Genomic DNA, 17965 nt, shown 5'->3' on the forward strand with positions numbered 1-17965 from the left:
TTGTACCGATTCCTGCTCTTTCTCACAGCTCAGGAGGGTAAGCGCTTCCAGTGAAAAAGCACAAGTAGCAACAGATCCGAGTTCAGCCAAATTTCTCTGTTTACCCGCTGCTATCGTCTTCAACAGCCCGGCACTCCAGAGAAGACAGGCTGCAATTTTTGTTTTTAACCACCAGCACAAGTGGAATAGTCATTTAATACCTGTTCTGGCCTTCAGCCAGTTCAGTATGCCTGGCAAGCGCTCAGGTAACAAGTAGTTGGAGTTTAGTAACAAGCGTCTTTTGTTTGCACAAATTAAGATGGAGTTTGTGCTCGGTCTGCAAGAAAGACACCACAGGGGTATGTTGTTGGTGATCAGTTTGTTTTTCTTCAAGTCTTGATGTCCAAAATATAACAAAATGGGGCAAACTCCTGCCTATACAAGGGCTGAGAATTAAGATGCTAGTTTCCAGCCAAACTGGGATGGTACCAGTTTCCATGGCAAGGCATTTTCTCAGGCACCTTGTTGAAACTCAGCAGGGAGATTACTTCTCCTTTGGAAGGATTAGAGGAATTGAAGAGTAACTGCCACTCAATAATCCCGTGTAAGTATCTAATCAACCCTAATGTAATTACCAGAAAGTTTTAAAAGGTCAAAAAGGCCTTAGTGTGATGTTACTTGAAAAAGAGAAGGTTCCTCCTCTGCTTGAGCAGTGCCTCAAAAAAAAAAAAAAAAAAAAAAGGAAAACAGAAACAGAATGTAATACTTAAGTAAGGTTCCCCCTTTGGTTGAGAAAGGCCCAAAAAAAAAAAAAAAAAAAAAAAAGAGTAAAACAGAAACAGAATGTAATACTTAAGTATCTTTTTCACACGCTGTTGCTACCTGTTAACAGCTCAAATACGCAGAGGACAAGGAACACACCAGTGCACTCGCGCTTAGTCTCCTACAGAAATCAGTTGCCAACACACTCGATACCTGCTGTAAAAGAGCAATGCATCCTGCTCTCCAGCTAACACCCGTGAGACGCGGCTCCTTCAAGCGCATCTTGACATGAGGTGTCACACGCAATAGGAGCACGGTTCATTTCCTAGCCGTCTGCAGGGACAGCATTCTATAGGCTCCTCCATCAGCTAAAAAACCTGATAATTCAAGCAATGCAGAGATAGAAAGAAATAGCTTTTGGGGAAAGCCTAAAATACTGGAAGAAGAAAATTACTAAAGACGTCAAAGGTAAATCAGGCGGAGTTAGCCACAAGGAGGAAGAAGGCTCCACGTGTAAGGCCCAGTCAACAAAAAACTGGTCCACCAGAAGTAACAGTCAAAAGTTTGTACTTCAGAGGGCCAAATAAAAATACAAGTGTTGTAGCACTCGGTTACCTTCTTGAACAGGCGCCCGGAATCTTCGCTGACCTGGACAAAGCGCGGGATGATGTTGTTGAGATAGATGTCACTTAGGGTGGTGTGATCTCTGCTCTCCCGCTTCACTTGATTTAGCAGCAGGTTCCAGCAATTGACTGGTGAGAGCACATTCTGATCCTTCCTATAAAGGACACAAAACAGAAACAAGAATTGGGTAGGACTTCATCTGAAGTGGACAACATGGTTCTGTTCGTGATGTTCTGTATCTATACACATGAGAAACCCAGCTATGGGGCGTGTGGATTTGCTGAGGGAGAGGAGGGCAGAGGAAGGCTATCAAATGGTTACAGCATATACAGAAAACACCCTCAATTACACCACTACACTCACATGGCCATGGGCTTTTGTCCCCCAACACCAGGCAAATGCAAGCTGCAGTATGCCAAATGTAGGCTTTAATTTTTTCTTTGGAATCCAGGATTTTGAGCATAAATGACAGTGCCCGAGGGAGAGCGATGGCTCCAGCGGCTGACAATAGGTTTCACAGCGCTGTCTCAGGCATTGGTGACTTAAGCACAATGAAAAGATTTCAAGCACCCAGTTAGCTAAATAACATTTTGTTTCCCATGAAGATGCTATGCTTCACATACAAAAACATTCCTGTGCAAGCATCTGTATCTGTCCTGAGCAAAAGAGACAGCCACATTCACACCACACATTGTTTTCTCATCTTTGAACTTCCTCCACCTTATTAAAGCTGATTCGCTTTGCACCCTGCAAAGAAGCCACACAAAGGGCAAAAGGGGAGAGGAACCTCTGTTTACTTGGAACAATATTTCATCTGCTGAAGGCAGCAAGTAATTTCCAAAGGCACCATTTCGCACTAGATGAAAGCAGAAGTCCTGCAGCAGTGTCTGGACTGGCAGATCCAGGAGTAGTCGTACCTACAGCATTCACTTCTCTCTAGACCTGTTCGAGGGTTCTTTACAGTACAACAGCATCTATTTAGAGGAGAGAAAGCCTGTGGAAAGCCAAAGCTGCTCCTGATTATTGTAGGCAACTGAAGCAGGTTTCTTTCCTCTTGAAAGAAATGTAGTTTAATCTCCACTGAAAAAGAGAATGTGCTGCACTTAAAAGGACAGTGATCTCTGCTGCAGGAGATGCCTGACACTGTGGAAATTAAGCCACGGCAGCTTCATCACTCTCCTCCTGACATCGACGGTTGGACGGGTAGTGCAATATGGATAATTTTAGATACAAAGGAATAGTTTCAGAACAGCTGATCTTGATGCTTAAGTTTCTTTTTCTTAAAGAAATGAAAAGCTCAGGAAGGGACTGCAGCTCGTGAGCTGGACTGCTTCAAGGTTTGGAGAGCGTGTGTGTGGTGGGAGGGGGTGTGAAAAGGATTCTGGGCTTTTGGTTCTTCTGGTCTTTTGAGTAAAAAAAAAAAATAAAATGTGAGAAGGCACAGACTTCATTTAGAGACAGTATTTTCCTTTATACTCTAGAATCCTGTATTGCAGATATTGCTGATGTGCAAAACCAGATGGAACGATCAAAATGCAGAACTGAACAAGGTTGAAGCTGCCAGATGTTAAGCGACATAAATCAAATAGCTGCCCCCGATCTGCTGTCAGTGTGTGCAGCACACTGTTTGTTTTGTTAATATGCCAGAGGGCTCATTAGGAACTGTGAGACCTGGCTAGTGGAATTGTGACCGTAGGTGTCCTGGCCAGGCTGCAGCCAGCCATCGAAGGGCACACGCGCAGATGAGGAACCGCCTGCTCTGACTCCCACTGAAAGGGAGGCGGAAGCTGCCACCGCAAGAGAAGGTAATACACAGGTTAGGTTTGTTTTTTTTTTATTTAGGTGAGACCAGAAACAACAGCCAGTTTTCTTCTGCTAAAGAGAAAGCAGGAGGAGGAAAAGCATTTCCAGAAAAAGGAGCAGGGCTGGGATGGAGGTGTCCCCCCCATCTCTACCAACAGACCAACTGCGGCTCAGGTAGGAGGCAGGAAGCAAACTAAGTAAGATAGAACTGTGGGTGGTTGTAAAGAGAAGCTGATGAAGGACAGCGTTAAAAGAGGTTAAAAGCTGGTTGGTTTGCTCCTTTACACCACTAGTATAAAAATACTTCACACACTGATTTAGCATTCGACCTCTAAAGCTGGAAGAGCTACAACAAGTGGAAATCAATCAACTACTGCAAAAAGATTGTGAATGAAGCTTAGGAACAAAAATCTCAGCCTCTCCCCCAGCTGATCTTGTTCTAGTTGTTTGAAATTCCATCTCAAAACCCTTATCAGTCTGTTACTGCTTCATCACTTTGCTGCTTCATTCTCCTCCTAACACCAGGGCAGCAGCAGGTCTCCTCCAAGCAGCCAGAAGCCCAGCTGTGTGCAGGCTGCTGACCCGCCTTCCCAGGCATCGGACCATTCACTGCATGAACTGCCAACCCAAAACCTCAGTGAAGGGCTTCACCCTTAAATCTCCCACCACATTCTCCACCTCATTATTTGCTAACGACTCCACCACGAGCACCCGGCTCTTCCTGGATGTCCCCACCGAGGTATCAGGAGCTTGGAATTGCTGTGAGGAACAAGGACCGAGGGTTATGACTACAGACAAGAACACGTGCCAGGGACCAGAGAGCAGCGAGGTATGAGCGCCTTGCTTTCCAGAGCAAACTCAAGCACCAAATGGGAACCAGAAGAGGTGCAGTAGTTAACTGGCCAATTCCCAGCTGTCCAGGCTGCCGTAACACAACACCTGCAGCTATTCGAAGGCAGCACATAGCCCAAATACCAAGGGCCTGTGAAAAGCACGGCGAGTAAAACTGCCGGTGTTTACTAGTGCCAGATGGGATGTTGATACACTCTGTGTGGTGTGAGATGAAGAACCATCCTGCAACAAAAACCACCACAACCCCACACGCTTCCAGTCCGCCGGCGGGATTGTCACCTTGGGGTCTGCGCAGTGAGCGTTGCACCCAGAGCTCAGCCTCGTGCAACCACAGGTCTGCGCTTCAAGATATTTCCTTTAAATTCCCTTGAATTTCTTGGTGTCTCTTGGCTTCACTAACCCCTGCAGTCCCTTGTTGACATGGTCTGCTTTGCTTTTGTACAGGTTCAGTGCTCCTGGCAAGATATGTACAGGAAATGAGACAAAAACTTCATTATTTGCTAGTGACAACCTTCCTAGCACTGGCACAAGGCAGATAAAGGCAGGCCTTAAGACAGAACTGAAAGAGAAAAAGAAAGAGGTGGCTACTTGCCTCAAACCTTCCCCATAGCCTTTAAAACCACACACACATTAACTGTTAAAGCTCCTCCAGGAACGCAGCATTTTCTGGGGTGGAACATGGCGACAGTTTTCCCAACACTGAGCAGAAGTTATCCAACTGTTTACAACAGACCCTCTTCCATCGTAACCACGAGCAGATGGCAGCGACGCAAATTGTGATTTTCATTAACCATTTCAGTTCTCGAAGGAGCTGGCAAATAGAATCTGCTTCCAGTTTCATGTCACCACAGAGGAGGGATGAAAAAGGGAAGAGAAATGCGCAGCAGTGACCACTGGCTGTAATCGAGAGCGAGCTCCGTTGCCGCAGATTCTGCTGAACGACTGGAGTCAGCATTCGCCCTTCAGAAGTAAAACTGATGAGATCAACCCGAAACTTTACGACCTGGATATGAACTTTCCCAAAGCGCTGGCCATTTCCCATTCACGGCAACTGTTGGACTCCAACTTCCCCCACAAGGAGAGGAGGAGGAGGAGGAAGATGCCAAGATCCAGCCTCATTTCAAGCATTATTTATACTCAATTAAAGATGGTGTGATGATAGTGAATCTGGAGAGTTTATTTAGGTTAGACTAAATTACACCAGATCACAGCAATCAGGGCTGTTTGGGAGCAGGAAGAGGAAGTTGTGCACAGATTTTTAAGGAACCACAAAGTATGAAGCTCTGTGGTTTCACGGGTGTTATCTTGATCGGGTCCTGTGTAACTTCCACTTCAAAGGTTTCAGTTGCTCTGAAAAGATCAGAAGGGAAGATTGAGTCCCAAGTATGCGAAACGTCTTAATTAAATTACTCATTCATACAAGGAACTCACAGACAATCCAAGAGCTATCTGCTTCTTTAAGGCAAGAGGAGAGCATGACGAAGGCCAGCAACACTCAGTTGAGCATTGCAAGGTAACCCCAGTCAGAGCAACAGCAGAAAATTTATCTGGAACAACCTCCTTCCCATGACTAGATGAAAAAAAAAAACCCAGGACTACAAAAAAACTACACTCACAAACCGGGAATATTGCGTTTCCATCAGAAGAAGGAATGAGTCAGATGAGAATGAAAATATTACTAAATAGGAAGAGAGAAACGTGTAAATTAGCACTGGCACGTCACATCATCCACGTGAACAGAACAGATCTCCAGCCATCCCTCCTCTCGACTGAGGATTTTACAGCAAGTCTCCTGGTGGGACATACAAAATCTTAAGTTTCCTGTTCCACCTCCCAGCCCCCCAAAAATGTTGGGGATCTGTTTCCTAGAGGTGCACAACAGACATTGCCAGGGCTGGTAGCTCCTGAAGGAGAGGTCCAGAGCCTGGGACGTGAGCGGCTGATCTGTGTCCCACTCTCTGGAGTAACGTGCACACGGGACCCTTCCCGTCCCCCCCAGTGACCCGCGGGCTCTGGTCCCAGAGCTCTACAGGCTGCACGCTCTGCAGTTCTGACCTCCTGCCCAGCTCACCTGACCCACCTGCCCAAATCAGATTCGAGGTGACAGGAGAGATGAAAAGGTTACAGGCAGAGCCATGCAATGGTCAAGCCCAGCCTGCAAACCACTAGAGCTAGAGCTGGACCAAGAGTTACCGCAGAGATGTAATTGTTTCTGTTCACACTTCTCCAAACCTGTCTGAACTCTGTCCTCCACAGTGAGGCACACTGATAGGATGAGACCACTGATAGGATGAAAAATACCACAGAGAGCCCCCCTGGGGCTTTATATCCATTTTCGCTGCCTGGGTATCCCCAGCTCTCCGCATTCAATGAGGTCACTGAATAAATGAATGCTTCATGCTGAAAAAATCTTCCAAATGTTATTTGAAAGGTGCATAAAAAGATGCTCATGACATCAGAAAGAATCACAGCTCCAAACAGTCTATGACAATATTTATCAATCAAAACAAGAACAACAGCAATGTAACACGACCTAAAAGCTTTTGTCAATGCCTCTGTCTCAGCCTGTACCATCTCCCCTTCAAAGAAACCATTTCACTTAAGGAAACTAAAGCTGAACGTCTCTGCAAGCTGCTCATTCAAATCAAGGTTTGGTTTCCCCTTCGATCTTCCTGACACAGCTCTGTGCTAACTGCGAAATTTGAGCGTTACAAGCGCGGACCTACACGCTGCTCCCTGCCCTTCTCTTCCAAAAGATTCCAGTTATGAACATCTGTTGTTTACAAGTGCTCAGCCTGAAGGTTGCCAGACTTACTCTGCATCTTCTACTTCAAGGCAAAGGCTGCCAGAAAGCCATCTGAATTTCATGCTGGGATATCCTGGACGTTCAGCTCTCCAGCTGACAATCACTACTCAGTATTCCACTTCCAAAAATTATCTTGATTTAAAATATGGCCTTGAAATAGCATTCTCTCTCCTTTTTTCTTTTTTTTTTTCTCCTTTTTTCCCCATTTTCTTCCTTGAAAGGAATCACTCAAGATTTGTCACAGTTTTTATGTTGTTAACTGATGATTTCAATAGCCAAATGCCTTTAGCACAAAATCACATGCAATAGGAGACCTGAAGTCTAGAGACAAAGGTTTCGCTGTGGTGGGAGAAAGCCTTCCTCTGAGGATGGAGCCAGACCCACCCACAGAGCTGCTGCCTGCAGGGACCCCCGAGACCCAGCACAGACCCCTCCTGAGCTGGACACCGCTTTAACTGCTATGCAAGAGACCTTTCACCAGGCAGATCTTTGAAGAGTGATGACTATTCCAAACTTGTGACCAACGAGCTCTTAGAACAACTGGGGTTATAGTACTTGGGCTGTGAAGCACATGTTTTGTCCTCCAGCCCTCACATCTTGTGCAGGGCTATTTACTGACGGGTACTGAAGAAGCTTTACCAAACATACACATTTTAGATGCCTATTGTCTTTAATAGTCTGTTCTAATTGAAAAAAAAAAACTTTTTAAAAGAGAACCAGCAAAGTAAGGTCTAACAGCCATGGTACAGTAGTTAAAAGCAAGTAGAACCTGGGATATACCCAACTGTTATCACCTTGGCTAAACCAACCTGTTCCCCTTCTTTGAAGACATAAAATAACATACACCTACCTCTGCAGATCATTTTCAGATGCTCCAGTGTAGCTAGCTTTTAACCAGCCAACGTGCAGGCTCTCTCTAAGCCCATCCCCAGCTACACATAGTTTACTGTCAAGACCAAACCACCTACACTTCCAAACCTGTACAGAAAACGTGGCTTCCTGATCAGCCAGACACAGCCACATCTCCGGAAAATACACCCCATGCAATGCGTTTGTTTGAAAACTGCACCTCACATTGCTCCTTCTTTCATGCTTGAACATGGGTGGTGGAGGAAGCCACACAATCCAATTTCAGGGGTCAGACTGGAGCCTCCTGCCCTTGACAGCATTCCCTGAAATGAAGGCACTTGGAGCCACTTGGCAATTCCATAATGGCCATCGAGTATGAAAGCACATGCAAATTACAGGGTTATTGCCTGACCGATTTCCTCCTTGACAGCGTGGTAGGAGATCTAAAAACAGCAGTGACATGGTGAGCAGTCACTGAATGATACGGTACCTTCCGACATAATTATCACCTTACCAAAAGACATGCCATTATTGGGTATTTATAGGGTCACAGCCAGGCAATTACAGAGGAGCCACCCGCCCGGGCACAGCCCATAGCGTGTAACACCAGGCTCCGTGGGAGGGGAGCGCTGATGCAGGGCTTTGATCGAATGGTCTTCTGGGGGCTTTCCAATGAGATTACAGCTTCAGCAGCTACAGCCCAGATACCAGCCAAGTTCCTCTGCTGCATTCAGAGAGAGCAGTGTTGGGGATAGGTAATTATCATTGGAATTGCTTCGTTACTGATCCCCGCGGTATTCCGACACATTTCTGAGTGCTACAGCCAGCAGACAGCAACATCTGGACAAATCATAAATGGAGCTACCCAGGACAGACAGCTCTACCACCCTGTGCCACTGCTGCCCTCAGACCGAGCAGCCTTAGAGCTAAGAGTTATTTTTTTTCCTTATTCCACTTGTACATTTGGGACTCACACCTTGTGGGGGTAACACATTCCAAGAGCAAGAAGCTTTTCTGCCAGGAGCGATCTGCTGCTGATGCAAGTGAAATCAGGAGCCCGAGCAGCCTGAGCTCTGCCGAGTGAGGCGAAAGGGATGCCCAGTAACAGGATTCAGAGTATTTCGGGCAATGCTCTGGACTTGACCAGAATAGCACAGACATTTAATTCAGGAATTCAAGTGAAATTTTTGCATGCTGGTAAAACCAGCTGTCCAATTCAGGCTACCACTGGCATATTTGAGGTCAGTTTTGTCCAGGTACAACTTTATAAAGCCTCAGGTACAAACAGCTCAAAAACACGGGCAAGGGCCAGTGAGGAAAATGCATTAGAATAGATAAAATCCAAAACCCTGCAGTATCACAGCCAGCATATTTAATTCACAGGAAGCATGACACCAGGTAGCATTCAACTATGGTAAAGCCTTTCACTTTAAAAATTCACCCTATAGCTCAAACGAGGAAGTGAGTAATACACAACTTTCCCAGCACATTAAAAGGGTTTTAATAGGCTGTTTCATATCATGTAATATAAAAGAAATCACCTCAGTTTTCTCCAGGAATAATAACAAAATAAACTGGAAAAGACCAAACAGAGCACAGAGGAAAATTATAGTTGGAGACATCATTTCTTCAGTGCCATCTTAAAGGCATGTGCAGAATATCACAGAATATCTGCAAGAAAAAAAATCACTGAAGACAATCAGAGCTCTGCAGATAGGCAGAGTAACACCTCTCCCGCCCGTCCAGCAGCTCTGCTCAGGACTCCTGCTTTCCCACCGCAGCCCAGGGCGTGTTGTCAATGAGAACTACAGCAAATGACATCAAAGCTGTACAGAAAGGAAACGAAAATGGTGCCTTCTTAATGGCTTCCACAACGCGAGCTTCTAGGGGAAGGAGAAAGCTGATACAGCCCCGTGCTCCTCCAAACACAGCAACACCACACACACACAGATATCGGCCCGCCCCAGACAGTGCTAGCAGGGACACCACACTTTGGGCGGAGGCAGACCCAGATGGGTCCTCTCAGCCCGATCTGACGAAGCAGAAGTGATTCACATCCCAAAGCTGCTCTTGCTCGGTGTTTGGCCCAGCTGCTGCCCTGACAACAAAACCGGACAAGCTTGTGCACTGCCTAGACATCAGCAACAGCAGCCCCATAGCCGTGGCTCTGTGCTGGCCACCTACTCACTGGGCTGATGGCTGCACCAGCCCCTTCTCCACCCACAGGTCCTCTCCTGAGAGAAGTACTGGTGTCCCTTCCTCCAGACAGGAGTCAGTACCAAATCCAAAGGCTTTGAATCCATGAAAACATATTCAATACACCCAAACAGCTAGGTGGGGAACAACGAAAGCAGCACGGTCAGATCTACTTGTAAATAATGCCTCAAGCAGCTGAGACAATTGACTGTCAATAAGAACATCTTTACACTTTGAGTCCCATCAGCTTAGGATGTCCCGCCCACATCCCCCAGCTCACAGCTCTGTTTGGAAGTACTACTGGCCTTATTTCCCTCCTGTTTTGAAGTGATAGTAGCAGAGATACAACACGACTAAATCCTACACTGCCTATGAGTAGGATGCTGCAAACAGAAAGCTGCAGTGGCAAATCCCAGCATAAAACAGACTAGGATCAGTTACCCTTAAAAAAACAGACCAAAGCCACCGGCGCTGAAGGAAACCCTGGCTTTGCCCATCAAATCTGCTGATGGCTTTGCCCACCTTCCCTTTTAGACATGTTGATTCTTACCATTTCCTTCCCTGTGGACAACATATGACCTTCAGGAATTATAGAAACGAAGCTATAGCAGCCAGGCTATGGAGAAACAGCAGAAACAGGGTTCTGGGCTTGACACGATTTGGGAAACATCTTATTCTGACATCCACCACAGTGCAGGTACCTACATTCACTGACGGGCCCTCCGTGCATTCCTATCCTTGCGACCACATCTACAGGGGAGAAAAGGGCAAAAACAAAAGGCAGATACTCTACTTGAATTGCTGGTCTTTGGTGCTCCTAGTTTTAGCCAGGAATCTCTCAGCCAACTTCTCCAAATTCCTTGAGTAATCCATCTCAATCTCTGCCTTCTTGCGGAAGAAATCCTGCAAGTCCTGCAGTAACTGGACCCGAAGCTCACACTGCTGGTCAAGGCATTTCAGCTGCTCTACCAATTGGGCACGGATCTCTGTAACAAATAAAAGCACTAAAGATTAAACAAAATCCCATTAGAGAAAACATCATAAAAATTCTCCAGTAAAACAAAGAGTTTACAATACGTTCCCTCATTAGCAATACGACAGCAGAGCTCCATTATGATTAACTACATCTACAGACAGAAAATCATTGCGATCACATCTCGGCCGCAACCAAACCATCCAACTACCTGCACCCCGTGCACAGACCTCCCAGCACAGCTTTGCTGCTGGCAAGCGCATCCATTCCAAGCGTCAAGCGCATTTTTGGCATGAAGAAGAAGTGGTCACTGCCTAAAAATGTACTGAATCTCAGTCTGGAAAAAAGACTGAATGCTACAAACCCCCACGTCAGCTAAGCAAATCGCTTTGGGGAATTCCTATCGGAATCCTCTGCACTCCGGCTGCAGAAACAAGACGTTGCACATACTGGGGCACTCCGCATAGGCACCAGTTTTGGATTATTCAGTTCGTTACTGAGTCTCCCGCTGTGCCGCTCTCATTAGAAAGTGAGCCGTGGACACAGATAAAGATACCCCTTTGGAGAGCCAGCATGACAGCACTTCCCACCAGGGAATGCTCTCCAGGAAGATTGGTTTTCGTTTTAAAATTCCTGCAAGTAGCATATTGATGTCTAAAGGACCCATAAAGCACACAGATATGGGTGTTAATATTAGCGTTATGCATAATTGTTACTGAAGATATCTATTTGTACAAACACAGTATTTTACAGACAGTTTTCAAACATTTCACAAATACGAAAACTTCTCACATTAGCCCTTTAAGCCAGGGTCATCTTCTCATCTTACTGAGCTGAATTTGAGGGATGGAATAGCGAAATGACTCGCTCATGGTCAAACAGGACAAGAAATCAGAGGAGAAGTGTGTCAGTCTAAGGCTAAAGATGCAGAAATATTCAGTGATGCAGCTAACGGAGGTTATTGGGCTTTTATACAGGCAATCAACTCAACACAAAACCAACAAAATATGCTTTCATCTAGAAGTCTTTGAGCATTCAAGCTTCAGAGATGCCTGCTATCACTTGACTGGTATTCCTGCGCTTCCCAAAGGGTTTCGGAGATGAGTTGTGCCAAGCCAAACACAGCAAAAAAAACCAGTAACATTGAGGTCTTCAGCACGCACGGCGTGGTGTATACCTACACACTGAACCCACAACCAACAGCAGGTGAGCATCACTTCCCAATTGCGATTTTTAAATTGGCTACCTCATTGATAATTCCAGAGATATGTAATTATAGGGGCCACGTGGTCTGCTCAGTGTGTGTCTCCCTTTGCCCAGGAGCAGCATCCCCTTGGGATGTACATCTCCCAGGCACTGTACTCTCACCACCCACTATGAGCATTAGCTGCCTTAAGCTGTGCTGTCCCCCACGGGAACAAACAGGGGGTCCAGGATGTGCAACGCCAACAGCCTGAGGCTTTGTTTTAGGGACTCCAAAACCCAAAATATGTGTATACAAATATGGCTTCTAGTTAAGCTTGCAAAAAAAAAAAAATCTGCAAAACTGTGGGGTTTTCAAGCATGAAGATGACCTTGATTAACCCTTTAATTTGCACTACCACTCCTCCAAGGCTGTACTAACCAGGAGCTTCGGTAGCTTTCACTGTGAGGAGAAAATACCAGCCACAAGGTCATGACATGGAACGAAACCAAACAGGCAAATCTGCAGTGTGGGCAAAGGTGGTCAAAGTTGGTTGGGGTTTTTTTTTTTTTGAGAGTGAGAATTTTAGAAAATATAAAACTGCATACCCTCCGCACGAGTGACAGGTTTAGTCAGTGCAACGTGAACAAGACAACCCCATTCTACCCGGCTTTGAATTATGACTTTCACGAAGAAAAGGAGGTGAGGTAGCTAGACCAACAGTAGCACCAAAACACATGGTACCAGCATGTTTCCTCGCTGCAGTGTGTCACTCTAAGTCCTCACCTACCCCTCATCTGCAGCTCTGAGAAAGGACTCCTTCAAGGCAACCAGTATTGGAAAGCTCCTCCCTGCTTTGTTGTCTTCTCCTCCACCCTTTCCTCAACAAAAGGGATGGTCCCAACATAGAAATGACTATGTGACCTTTCCAGAAGTCATTAAAAGAAGCATCTTTGCCCAATAAGCTGTGGCTTAGTTCGTACACCCGTGAAAAGGCACCGCGCAGAGAAAATGCTTGAGCGGCTCTGGCGGTTTCTGCTAAGCTGAAAAAGCAGGAGGCAGCGAATTCAAACACAGCAAGTATCTTCCCTGTGTAGGAGATATCTATTAGTGCATTTAGGGCTTGCCCATCTGCACAGTGGTGTTTTTCAGCTCCTCTGTTAGTAACAGGTACAGCTCAGATGGGCGACAGTGCGTGTGGCCACACAGCCTCCTCTATGCCACAGCTGATGGGTCTTTTACGAGGGTGACGGCCTGGCAAGCTCCAATGTTCTCTGCCAGTCACATTTCTGAGTGAGAAACTTTCTCCAGGAGAAAACAGAGAAATACAAAGGAACGCTTCCAAAAACCCGCAGTTTTTAAAGACCACATCGGCACAGCACGTGTCTTAATTATAAAATTACACGGAAGCTCAAGCTCTTGGCTTTCAAGGTGGGACACTTCACATACAGCTCTGCTCCTCAACAGCAGCAAGATTTAGTGACCATTTCCTTCAGCACAAAACGCACTGTCAGCACTTTTTCTTTATAAATACGCCGAGTGTTTTTGGGGGGAGCAGTGACAGCTGACGGGCCTGCCTGCAGGGGAACAATACGCTATTCAGCTCCGGCTTATCGCCACTGTGGCGCTGGGCTGCAGCAGGGCAACCTTGCTCATCTTTCAGAGACACACCATGCAGTACTCTGCCGCAAAAGAAAATCAAGAATGCAGGAATTTCCTGAGGCTTACTGGGCTTTCTAGAGTATGAAGTGTCTGCTTGTTTTCCCATTGCTTACACAAGCAAAGATTTTTTTTTTTTTTTCGGCCTCACCCCAAGAACATACCAGGCAGAGTCAGGGGCTGCATGTGCTCTAACACTCAGGTCACTGTGTTACACGGGACCTTTTCATGACTCCACTTCTAAACACGCTGCTTTGCATCTCTTCATTTACACAGGTTGGTAGGTTAACAGCCACTTCAAACACCAAAACATGTCCCACCTCCTTTCCTTTTTCTAAAACCCATAGACCTTGGCCATCTCACCCACTGTGATCAGTCAGGACAAGGAACACCCTCCTGAAGACCAGCACTGCTGCCAGTGCTTCGAGTGCCTGAAGGTGAACAAACACATGTAACTCAAGGTCAAGATGTCTGTAGTACAATGAGGATTAAACACCAGGAACTGTTATTCTCTCACTAACTAAGCCTTGTCCTGCATTGCAGAACCCTTGCTATTGTATTTCAAGCTGACAACTATATAATATAAAACATCCCTAGTAGCAATAGAAAAGTTCTCCATCCCTTGGAAACAAATCGTTTATTCCCTTCCATCACCAGATCATAAAGTCACCGAGGTCACAGAAGGACAATGTGCTGTTCGAGAGACAGTTGCATCATTGTACTTTCACCCTTCTGCTACCGCCTTTCCAATGCTCCCAGAAGCACTCAGCAGGTATGTCTAGTTCTTAATGAATTCAAAGGGTAAGGAGGGACCTTCTACCTTCTGTCTTTTAATCACATTTGTCATTCTCAACCTTTATAATCTATTTGCCTTTTTTTTTGTTTCCCTCTTTAATCTTGGATGGATAGGTACAAGTAACACTGCATTATCACGAGGTAATCATCCCTGAATCTCAGAATAAAACACTGGCATTTAAGGGATGGTGCATCTAATACTTCCATGGAAAGGTCATCACCAGTAGTTCCCATTGTAAGCAAGTTAGGAGACAGATGGCATTTTAAGCTACCACCATACCTTATCTTTAAAACTATTGGATGATCTTAATGAATTGATTGTTCCTGCTGGAAAAAGCCCAGTAGTTTAAACCCGGTGAGTGACTAGGTGGCTCGTTACATGACAAATCCATGGTCCCAAAATGCTCTCACCCTACAATCTTGGGATGGATCCAGTAAACTAAATTAATAGTAGGTTATCTTTAGTTTTAAAAACTGCTGTAATTATGGATCTCTACTGAACAGTGGAGTACACCAAAGAGGAGAGGGTTCCTGCAAAGCTCCTTGCAGGAATCTGCACTATTATAGAACAACGACGCCCAGTTAGTTACACGCTCCACGTGGAGCTATACCTTGCTCTTCTCCAGCATTCAATATTCAGTTCCTGAAAGAGAATTTACCAAAATGACTTTTTCAGGCTTAAGCATCCTATAAACTCAAGTTGGAATCGCAGAAATAAATTTCTGTAGCAATTTGTTCATTCTTCCACAGGTCACATCCAGAGCTAGAAGTACAAACAGCGTCAGGAGAGCTTCCTGCCCAGTCATCTCTCACACTGAGCAACGTTCCTGCTCCAGGCAGGATCATCTCCCTAGGCAGGAGTTCAGCTCTCCCAGCGATAGGCTCTAACTGCTCGAACTGGATAGCAACTCGGTGAATCACAGCCTGCACAGCACGGGGTACAGGGGAAGGCACAAGCAGCCCAAGCTGCTCCTCAGTATCTAGCTCCATCTCCAGTATCTGCGCTGCAGCTTTCCCAAGATGGTCCCACCCCTCTCCCCAGTGCCATGCTGTATAAAAAGATGACAAGCTTGGGAAAGGAGTGGGATGACAACAAAACAGAACCACCAATCCCCAGCTCCCGCCCAGATTACACACAAGATCACAAGCCCACACAGATCCGCTCAGCTGGCAGAGCTGAACTCCAAACCCATCCACACTCTCGCCTTGACTTCGTGGTCCCCCACAGCCACTCTGACAGGAGTGGTCCTCCTCCCACATTAGGGCCCCGTCAGCTCAACGCAAGCAGGAGGTACGTCAAAATCAAAGCAGAACAGAACCGAAGCATGAATGGGGAGGTGGAAGTCAGCAGATTAAAAGCCTTTGCCTGGAGCTCGGTTACCCCTGCCTCGTCAGGACCCCCACCCAGCACAGAAGCAGCAGTTCCCAGAGCAGCTGGTAGACACCAAGCATTGCATTGCATGCACAGCACTGATACCACCTTCTCGTCCAGGCTACGCAGCAGCCTATGAAAGACAACGCAGCCCAAGCTGAACGAACTCCCCACCTCGCACAGAAGATTGGAGCAGTAATTTTAGATCTTGCACCTTGTCTGTGACGAGTTTCTCAACCCCCATCTCACTTGGGTCTCATCAGGGTGAGGCAGCGGCAGCGCAGGCATCCCCTGCCCCCTGACAGAGTTTGGGTTAAGGTTACAGCTTGGGTTGAAGTTACCTCTCCAGTCAGCTTCCAAAAATTAAAGACAACTAACATTACAGCTTTGAGTAAAAGTTAAAAGCTTTTAAATATTTAAGTAAGTTTTAGACAATGCTTGGGGTTATGGATTTTGACATTCCCAGCACATCACTAATTGCTAAGAACTGTTCGCATTTCCTCTGCCATCATACCCAAGAAAGGCTTTAATCCAGAATTTACGACTTTGCAGTTCCATGAAAACAGCCTCAATATTTCTTTCTTGGTACATGATCACAAATAGGGCTGTGACAAATGACAGACAGCAGCCCAACAACCCTGACTAGGCTGTGAGGTTTAATGACCGAGAAAAGCCTTTATATACTAACAGCAAAAATTTCATGGAACAAACTGTGCTGGTAGCTGAAAGCTCTTGATCATCACAGATCTCGCTGGTAATCTAAAAGCCCGGCTTTGAAGTGAAAATGATCTAAGAGGAGAAAACGCAGCCTTTTGTTTAAGAGCAGAGCCAGGAGGGAGATTCGGGTTCCGGTTCATAATCCTGTCAGAAACAATATGTCCTGGAAAAGGTAAATTATCATTTAAAACCAGGATATTCCTTACCCACTTGAGAAATAATAGCCATTGACAAGAATCCCTTTATAGTAATAAACAGGACTGTAGGCGTTAGGAGCTGAAATTCTTTCTAATACAGATTGATAAAATCGTTCTGAGGTGCAGGATGAGTGCGTGAAGTTTTGCATTACTGAAGTAAAAGAAGAGGACGCAAGACATGATGAAAAGCCGGAATTAAGGCGAGTCTCAGTCTCTGTGAAGAACTGAGGACGCTCATCTTTTATTTACATACCTACATCATAATACATTTGCATCACTAATTACTTGGGTCTACCAGCTTTGCAAGGCACAACAGAAGTGTCATTTCAAGGAGGGAGGCGGCCGACGCTTCTGCCTTTATCACTACTGCGTAACGCCTCCAGCACAACTGGTAGCTGGGAAATGTTATCACTTCAAGCATCCTTCAGCTAGACCCCCAGTGAAGGCAGCAAGCCCCTAAGCTGGTTTTCCATACCCATACTCATCTGCAATTCGCAGCCTGCAAACTGAGGAAGGCTTCAGATCTGCAAAGCTTTTAAGCAAATGCTCAGAATTATGCTATTAAACATGTTGACAAAGTTGCCGAGACATTTAATCCACCTAGAATTAAAATTAAATATGTAGACTGGGGTTTTATTTGTCTAAAGAAATAGCCATGAAAGTCTCTTTCAGTATTATCAAAACACAGCCCATGCTGTTGACTTTCCAGGGAGGATGTTTAAAAACAGAATCCAGATTAAATTACCGTATGCAGGGATCCACTGCCCTAATTCCGACAGCAGAGCGTGGGGAACTCCTCCCATGTGCACCAGCAGCGCCCCAGCTTTGTAATCCACAGTGCACGCCAAACCCCAGAGAGGTGACATGGCTAAGTACATTGAGCTATATTATATTTATAGGTTCTACAACTGTTTACTCAAACAAACAGACGTTTATCAATACATTTCAGACAAGTGAAAATCCCAGAGCTCCAGGCCAGCAGCTGGAGCTAATGCTCCTCCTGCCTGCAGGGAGGTTCTCAGCTAGTTCAGGATGGTCTGAGGCCGTTAAATGTTTCCCGCAGACGACACCAAGCCAAAAAAAAACACCCAAAAAACCCTGACAAACCTTTGCTTATGCATCCCCACTTCGAGTGCTAGGTAAAATCCTATGGGCAAGCATGAAAACTGCATTTTATCACTGATTCGCAGCATGGATT

At 45.8% G+C, this 17965-nt stretch overlaps 1 protein-coding gene across 4 annotated transcripts in view; it reads right to left on the reverse strand.

Annotated features, from left to right (window-relative positions):
* SRGAP2 (SLIT-ROBO Rho GTPase activating protein 2) overlaps positions 1 to 17965 on the reverse strand; it is a 96971-nt gene that overhangs the window by 53498 nt on the left and 25508 nt on the right. For all 4 annotated transcript variants that reach the window (XM_010144852.1, XM_010144853.1, XM_010144854.1 and 1 more), the window contains exons 2-3: positions 10665 to 10857; positions 1357 to 1519 (exon numbers count right to left, since the gene is read on the reverse strand). In XM_010144852.1, coding sequence (XP_010143154.1) covers positions 1357 to 1519; positions 10665 to 10857 — 356 coding nt within the window. The remainder of the gene's footprint in view (positions 1 to 1356; positions 1520 to 10664; positions 10858 to 17965) is intronic.

This window comes from Buceros rhinoceros, unplaced genomic scaffold (assembly GCF_000710305.1).
Source record: "Buceros rhinoceros silvestris isolate BGI_N320 unplaced genomic scaffold, ASM71030v1 scaffold2701, whole genome shotgun sequence".
Classification (NCBI taxonomy): domain Eukaryota; kingdom Metazoa; phylum Chordata; class Aves; order Bucerotiformes; family Bucerotidae; genus Buceros; species Buceros rhinoceros.